Source organism: Chelonoidis abingdonii, chromosome 1 (assembly GCF_003597395.2).
Source record: "Chelonoidis abingdonii isolate Lonesome George chromosome 1, CheloAbing_2.0, whole genome shotgun sequence".
In the NCBI taxonomy this organism is placed as follows: domain Eukaryota; kingdom Metazoa; phylum Chordata; order Testudines; family Testudinidae; genus Chelonoidis; species Chelonoidis abingdonii.
Genome location: NC_133769.1, coordinates 86,467,721 through 86,476,679, shown reverse-complemented (window position 1 = coordinate 86,476,679; position 8,959 = coordinate 86,467,721). Strand labels below are relative to the sequence as shown.

Genomic DNA, 8,959 nt, shown 5'->3' with positions numbered 1-8,959 from the left:
CAAATTTGACACCATCAGCTCAGGATTAAACAAAGACTGTGAATGGCTTGCCAACAACAAAACCAGTTTCTCCTCCCTTGGTTTTCACACCTCAACTGCTAGAACAGGGCCTCATCCTCCCTGATTGAACTAACCTCATTATCTCTAGTTTGTTTCTTGCTTGCATATATATACCTGCCCCTGGAAATTTCCACTACATACATCCAACGAAGTGGGTATTCACCCATGAAAGCTCCAAAACATCTGTTAGTCTATAAGGTGCCACAGGATTCTTTGCTGCTTTTACAGATCCAGACTAACACAGCTACCCGTCTGATACTTCACATCTTTATACATATCTCCTGTAATTTAAACTGCCCTGAAGAACTACTGTGGTGTGTTTTACTCTTTGCTATTTATATTAAAAAAAATATTACTATCCTTCATAGACATTATTCCACTTGCATTTTTCTCTTAAAAATAATTCTTCCAATATACTTGCATAAATATTTTCCAGGATGCAAAAAACACATACAGTAAGTGTGACTGTTTCTGCCCATTTTTACCTTTTTGTTATGTTTAGTTTTGGTAATTAGTAGGAAATCATTGAATAGAAAGAGGTAGACATCAAGGATCCTTGTACTTTCTGAGGAGAAAAACAAAACAGTAGCATGATTGTTCTGAGGAATGGCAATTTCTATTCTAAAGCAGATCTGTGTAATGTGGCACATTTTAAGCAGACCTCCAAATGTGGCACTCCACCACTTATTGTCTCGTTTGTGTTCTCACACACTCCAGACTTGAAAGGCATTCTGATTTGTCATTTTGGCCATTCATAATTGTGGCACGTTGCAGCCACATTATCATAAAAGACCAGCAGTTTCTCATTGCCAAAATAACTCAGATCATATATCTTTGAACACAGCTGCAAAGAGCAGCGTGCTGTTGACCAAACAACTCACTTATGGGTCACCAGGGAATATTAACTCTACGGCAACTGCAGACACATAATGAGGGTACATTCCAGTGTTCATCTGGATCCCTTAAAAATAGTTGTACAAAGTCTCACCCCATTGTGCCTACATGATACAACTCAGATTTTCATGTTGATGGCATTATAAAGGTCCTTCGGTAACTACACAACGCAGAGCGGACTCAACTTCCATCACTACCTTGGTGGTAAGAGAAGAAATAGTGAACCAAAAGTCTTTTAAGGGCAAGTTATTTTTTATAAGTATGCCCTGGTTCTGATTGGGGCTTCTAGGTGTTCTGGTACTATAAACAATGAGTAATCATGCATCAGAAGCAAAGGTGATGGTTTCAAAGGGAAATAGGGAAACCCAAGGATCCTGGAATGTTGCAAACCATTTTGAGCTCTGGGAGTCTGTTGGATCAAATGCCCAGCCTGTGGAGCTTGCACCTCAGTCTATCTTTAGGGCTCCCTCTAAAGGTTTCCAAACTTCTGCTGTTTCTTTTTATTTCTTGCATGGTCCTGTCTCGCTACACTAGTCTCTTCCAGAATCACTTCCTTTCTCTTCTGCAGACCTTATCGTTTCCTACCCTTTCCTCTTGTCTGTCCCTCTTCTCTCTTACCAGCAATATTCTTGACTCCAGTCCACACCCTTTTATGCTATCACTGGCCTCTCATAAGCCTTTTATATCCGGTGTCTTCACCCTGCCTGTTACTTTTAATGCCTTAGATAGGAGCACTCCAGGACCAGCATTAAATAAAATGTTAACTTCAGAAGGTGTGGTGCCATTAGGAAATTCCATACTCAGAATGTTTGTCTTGAAATGAACAATCGCTCAAAATGCATTTCTATTCTCAGTGTTACAGGTCAGACTGGGACAGCCAGAACTTTCACTTACAGGCAATCTGGAGAATGGGAAAATAGTTCATTGAGTGCTTGTTCTGAAACTTTTTAGTTTGAAAACGACTTGGTTTATTGCAGGAGGCAACAGCAATAGCTACTAGAGGTTAACGATGCCATGGACTAGCCACTTGTAGGAAGCAGGGCTGGATTAAAGATTTTGGGGAGCCTGCAGGGGGAATAACTGAAGGGTGCCCATCCTGCACTTACTCCACAATGGCTCCTGTCCTGCACTGGCTCCTGACACAGTGTGCAGGCGGAGCCCTTCCCCCCCACAATGCCATACCCCGCTGCTTGCTGGCCCTGGGGTTTTTGTGTGTGTGTTGTTTTTCCTCTGGGTGGTCAGGTTGCCCCTGAGATGGGGGCCCTGTGCAAGTGAACCGAGTGCACATTGGTTAATCAGGGACTGGCTGGAAGGTTGTGAGAATCCCTCTTTATCTCACCAGGGATTCAGGACAGTACACCACCAGGTAACATGAGAATTCCCATCTTATTTGTTTAAAACTTACTTTCCTTGGGCCTCTTAAGGCCCAAGTATCATATTAAAGCTCTTGTATAATTTTTGTCATAGCTCCTTCATGCTTAGCAGTAGAATATATTTGATCACATAGTGTTACCTGGAGTATAATGATGTAATTTTTTATTGTAAACTCTATTCAGTAGTCTGTCTAATCAGTAACTAATCTGTTATGTTTTATTCAATTTATGCTAGGTACTTTTGTCCATCATTGTCTTACAATTTCTACAGTGGCTGTACCTAATATGTTTCCTTTGATTTTGTGCTGGTGGGGGAAGGTATTGTGAGCTTGAGCAAGTACTTCTTCTACTTATAACAACATCAGGATAACTGATCCTTTGAATCCATTTCCTGCTGGGAATTGAGGTTTTCATTTTGAAGGTGGTGGAGGTTTGTGGCCAGCCTGACTTTCAGCCATGAGTCCCAGAGCTGTGAGCCAGCTACTAAGAACTGCATCTTCCTCATACCATCCCTAATATTCATATGTGGTGCATTATGCTGAGATGGTGTGGCAGGCTCCAGTTGGGATTTCTGGGCCTTTGTCTGTTTGCTTCTGATTCCCAATACTGCTTTAACATAAGGTTTTGATTACACTATTTTAAAATGGTAGGAAGAGACATTTTAGTCATGGAATGTCCAGTGAAGTAAACCCGTTTCTTAGGATGGAAGCTATGATCAACATTTTACTTATTTTCCTTTTGGTTTCAAGGTGTAATAAGAAACAATCCAGTTTCAAGAGAATTGTCTCAGAGTAAAAATGCTGGGCACCTCAGGGTGTTGACACTGGGCTTGGAGACACACAGCACACCTCAGTATCCGACTGTGTGTGTTTTTAAATCTGTGTCTTTAGGAGATACTTTCCCATTTTCAGCATCTCAGCCTGGTTAGAATTATGTTTTTTCATTTTCATCTTGAAAATGAAAAGATCAAGAAATATTGCCAAATCATGAGCTCTCTCAGATTGCTTATGTTAGCTAAAAGAAGTTAAGCTTGCAAATTTATTTCTGCAAGATTTAGGGATGTGCCATCCTATCTGTCTTCAACGTAAATTTCTTCCTGCAAGAAATGTAGAACCTTGAGAGATACCAGTATTTAATCTCATCAACAGTGGACAGCTCAGGTGATGGGGGTTGCTGGCTGAAAGTTTGGGGATGAGAGGAAGAGCCGGATTAAGCTGCCCCCTTCCGCCAAACCCTCCCAAACAATAGCAATACATTTTTGTAAATTAAAAAAGAATTGTATTAACTTATGCCCCAACCATTACACCTGTTCTACCACCTTACATTTTCATCTACCTGTTGCTGGCCTGTGTCTGTGGGAGAAGCAGAAACCTTGGTCTGGTCCCCTCATCCCCAGTTTATGATGATAGTTGTGAGGGTAGGAGAAAGGTGAATCACAACTTCTACGCCTTAATCTCTTTGCCTCAGTGCCCGACTGCACTAATCAGGGAATTTTAAACTGAAGACTTTTTTCTCATGCCTAAATCACCATTGAGACCTTTATTCTGCACCACTGTGCTGTTCTCAGTGACTCTTCTATGCTCTGTCTTCCTTGCACTTGGATAAGGACAGGGATGCTGATGCTGCCCAGTCTCTATCTCACACTCAGGTAGGAATGAGCATGCTCAGCCCCTGCTGCCTCATGCTCAGATAGGGATGTTGACTTATTCATCCAATGAGACAAACCTGCATGTCTTTACAACATGATGCTTGTGCTGCAGAGATACGACATTGTCTTATGTTGTGCCACAGCAGCATGTGATGCTGTTGGGATTGCCGTGAAGGACATGTTCCAATGCTGTAATATACTGCAGCTGGCAAGATCATGTCACTGGTTGGATAGTCTTAAGAGTCCCCTGTTTCAATAAGCTTTTCCTCACTAGCAGTGGGCACAATCTAGTGTGGTAACACCTTCCTCCTTGAAGACATCCACCAAGACTAATCCCTTAGAAAAATTGTTTTATTCTTTCCTTAATCTTACGTATGGTACCTATATATTAGTAAAGCTATGGATGCACTAGAACTGCTTAGATACCTACCTAATCACACAATAACAAGGATGCCTTTTTACAGAGCAGTCTCAACTTCCTCTGTGTTCCCTGAGCCATAATCCTGAATATCATAATAAAAAACCTGCTCTGAAATTTGGACATTGGCCAGTCAAGGTGACTCCTTCAGCTTGACTGGCCAATCCAGATGTGACAATAACCAATCACAGAGATTACTCTCCTCTTGGCAGTTTAGCTATTTCTCCCTCGCTGCATAACGCGTTGTATATTTGTTTTCCTTTGATCCATATTTCTAATTAATCAGTGGGGCACAGATCTGTGCTGTACTGACCATACAGAATATGGTTCTGTAATGCTGGCGCATGAATAAAATGGCATTTACCTGCAAGAGTTAACCTCCCTTCGCGAAGAAGCTGTCTGTTTGAGGAAGACAAGATGTTTTCACTCATATTTTCTCTTAAAATATGTTTCAGACACTTGGAAGAAAAAATAGAAAAGAGAATCATACAAACTTGACCTGGAACTGGAAATTGACCAGTTGTTAAGTAGTCTGAGAAATACTCTTCGTATTTGTAGGATATGCAGGTTTATATCAAACTAAGCACATCAGACAGCTACCAACTAAGCATGGCCATGTTTTTTTTCAGCAATATTATGGATTAAGCAAGTTTAATTCTTTGAAAATTCAAACTGGGATCATCTTCTTTAGAGTGTATTTAATGAATTTAACAGCACTGAACATCAAGATGAGCCCCACTTGGCAACTGTACCATAATGTTACTTAATGGCAGGCTGCAAAGGCAAGGGAAGGTCAGTGGGTCACCTTAGCAGAAAGCAGAACACATTATCATGGAAAATTCATATTTTTACATTATTCAAACACTAACCTGAATTTCTTAGGTTCATCCTGGGAAGTGGGGAAGGTGAACAATTTTGCATGGTTTTACCTTAAAACCAGCTAATAAAGGAATATTTAATAAATAAGATTTGTATCAACCCTGTATGATTCTTAGGTTGGGATACTTCTTCATCTCCCTGGAGTAAGCAGCATGGATCTCCCATAGATTGTTGGATCAGGTGACATCCCAGCCTCAGAGCCAAGTGTGACAGAAACCCTTTCCACCTCCCAAAAGGGGAAAGGAGGACTCTGGTTACTGCTAGAGATGCAGCAGCAGGGAACAGTCCTTCTCTCCAGCCCTGAACTACTTGTGTGAGTAAAGCTAAGCACGAAGAGGGTAGGCTTTTCAAGGCTAAAAACATCTGTGCACATGTGTCTGCCCAGCGCCTAGCACAATGGAGCCTACTCTTGATTGAGGCATCTACATATTACCAGAATATAAAAATAATAATAATAATAATGTACATTCGCATTAGTTGGAATACAGAGGTGATTATCATCTTTAGACCACAACACTAAGGTTGCGCAAATGTAGGAACCATATGAAAATTTTCTTCACAGAAAAAGTCCTCAGGCTAACATTTCAATAGTAGTGGATACACTGCTTACCTCTGGGAGAAAGAACCTTTTGTCACGATCCCAAAGTGGAGGCCAAATTATAACCTCTTGCAGCTGCCTAAATTTCTGAAAATTGTCCAGCCATTTTACTTTACCTTCAAGATCTCCTGAAAAATACAAAATATCAATTATCCCCATGGTTGACAACAAGCTTGGGAGATGTTGAATGCCTTTAACAGTGCTAGACTGCAGTGGAAGTAGAGGGACTCTGGCCTAGACCCTCAAAGGTGTTTAGATGGCTAACTCCCAGTGATTTCAGTGGGAGTTTGTGCCACTCTGTACCTTGAAGCAACACCCTGGAACCCCCATATTCATCACTGTCATATAATTATGATATGTTTTGTACAAAGTATGTCTTGTGAGGCATCATTTTAAAAGTCTTGCTCTGTTGAACATTAATATCTGGTTGGATTGTATGTGCTATCATTGTATAGGAAGTTATGAAGTTTTGTTACGTGTGTGTTACTAAAATATGTTGTGAGATTGGGAACATCCACAGCCAGCCTTTCAGGTACGACAGTGGAGTAACCAGTCATGCTGACAGCCCATTAAAGAGAATCCACTATCCCAGGAACTGTATACAATGGAGATTTCTCATGGAGAGAGTGTTTATAATGGAGACTGCTTGCCCAGTGGGGGCAGACCTCTACATCATAAGCAAAGATCTTTTCAGCAAACTGGAAGAAACTATAAAACAGGGGTAGTGATATCATCACTTGGCCTTGTTCCTGCCACAACTCAACACCTGGAAACACATCTGGAGGTCAAAGACTTTCAACTGGCGAGCATGGTCCCAAGCTGGAGGAGAGTTCCAGCCTGTGTACTGAAGATTTGTGACCTCTTTTACCATCTCTCAGGGTGAGACACTGCTTTATTCAAATCCTGGTTAGTTTGTAGAACTCAGACTGCGAATTTATTTTATTCTTAGGTAACCAATTTTGATCTTTACTGTTACTACTTATAATCACTTAAAATCTATCTTTCTGTAGTTAATACATCTGTTTTATATTTTACCTAAAACAGTGTATTTTGGTTGAAGTGTTTGGGAAATCGCAGCACAGGATACAAAGGCTAGTGATTGTCCTCTCCACATCAGGGGAGGGGCAGTCTGGGTAATGAATTTACACTGGTCAGGCTTCTGACCGGGGCATGACAATATATGCTGGGGATGTAAGGCTGGAGAACTGGGGAGAATTGGCTGGAGCCTCTCTATTATTGGTTCATGAGTGGCTGAGAGAAGCATTCATGAACTCAGCTGGGTGTGTGGATGTCTGTGTAAGTGCAGTACCTGCCAGAGTTTTGTAGCTTGACAATGGCATCACAGTGTGAGAGGAATACCCCAGGTTGGTGGAACAGAGGGCTCAGCAGTCCCACAGTCCAGGTTGCAACCCTGGAACCAGAGTTAGCCACTTAAAACCCTTTGAGGAGCTGGGCCTTTCAGGTTTGCAAGGTTGGGCCCAAAGTTTTGTAAGCTATGAGTGAAATCTTGGCTCCATTGAGGTCAATTGCAAAACTTCCCTTGACTTCAGTGAGGCCAGGATTTCATCCCATGTGTTTAAACAGGTTTGAATACCCTGTTGTGATATGTTGGATGTCATGGTACCAGTTTGATACTGGAAAAATGTCTGACTCTAAAGATTCACTTATTATTTTGTCTTAAACTTCATTAAAACCCCCCGATATTCCAGATTGGACTCCAGTAGCATGAGAAAGTTCTTTACTGGTTTAATTAAGAGTAAATTAGCTTTTATCATTTAAGGTCTGATTCAAAAGCCATTGGAATCAATGAGAATCTTTAAGAACAAACTTTAAAAGGAAGGATGGTTTTGTGATTCACGCACTGGACTGCACTGGACTGGGACTCAGGAGATCTAGTCACAGTGTGTAAAGTGAAGCACGTGTGTTAGTTAGTCTGCAGGATCAGGGCCTTAAAAAGCAAAACTTCAATATGACTCCTAATTTTGCATGCAACACTGCAGTGTGCACACACACACTCAGCAAGGAAGGGAATGCTGGAGGTAAAGTTACCCCTCATGCCATCCCAGCAAGGCAGGTAAGTTGTAATGTCACAGATGAGGACATGAAGGCAGACAGGCTAAGTGGCCCAAAGCCACTCCCTGATTTATAATCCTGGCAGAGATCACTGGTCCAGGCATATGCCAGTAGGTGTATTCACTTTCTATGTATTAATACTCTCATTGACTTCAGTGGGAGCTGGATCGGGGCCCTGGAGAATAAGTTTGCCTTATAACGAGCTTCAGAGCTATCAGATATTTACAGCTGCAAATTGTGGGTTCCAGGAAATGACTGAATGAATTGGTTATTTATGTAAAATAGAATCCAGTATAAAAACCCATCCATTTTTTTCTGCATAAGCTGGAGAAAGTTTTCCTTAGCTGAGATGGCTCCCTAGGTACCTTAAATGTAAAGTATCAGAGGGGTAGCTGTATTAGTCTGGATCTGTAAAAGCAGCAAAGAGTCCTGTGGCACCTTATAGACTGACAGACGTATTGGAGCATGAGCTTTCGTGGATGAATACCCACTTCGTCGGATGCATGTCACCCACAAAAGTTCATGCTCCAATATGTCTGTTAGTCTATAAGGTGCCACAGGACTCTTAAATGTAAAGACTGTCATTCTGAGAAAGGTTGTTGACATGATATGCCCCTTGTGTGTGGAATTAAGGATTAAACCCTCTGAATCCTTCCCAGACATGAGTCCATCTCAAAGACCTCTTTGTTTAAGATATTCCTTGATTTGTTCCCATTTGTGAACTGCTCTCAGCTGTTAGCATATCTATGCAAATGATTCTCTGTGAATACAAGTGACTGACTGATTTATGTGCTGCATTACCATACTGAAGGAAGACTTTGACAATATGAGAATGGTACCAGGCAATTTTGAGAAAAAGAAAAGGACTCAAAGGGATCACAATGAGTTTTTCATGCCACCAAACAGATCTTCAAACAATAAAAAACAACAACCTCATTTACATTTGAACCTCAAGTGCGTAAACCCTCACCAGAGAAAATGCTAAATGGAGAATTTGACTTTTAATCTCAGCTACT

General features: G+C 41.2%; 1 protein-coding gene across 2 annotated transcripts in view; it reads right to left on the bottom strand.

The window, feature by feature from the left end:
* Positions 1–8,959, bottom strand: part of PLEKHG7 (pleckstrin homology and RhoGEF domain containing G7) — a 47,897-nt gene that overhangs the window by 19,714 nt on the left and 19,224 nt on the right. For both annotated transcript variants that reach the window (XM_032765088.2, XM_032765106.2), the window contains 3 exons: positions 5,883–5,998; positions 4,758–4,851; positions 546–625 (listed from right to left, as the gene is read on the bottom strand). In XM_032765088.2, coding sequence (XP_032620979.2) covers positions 546–625; positions 4,758–4,851; positions 5,883–5,998 — 290 coding nt within the window. The remainder of the gene's footprint in view (positions 1–545; positions 626–4,757; positions 4,852–5,882; positions 5,999–8,959) is intronic.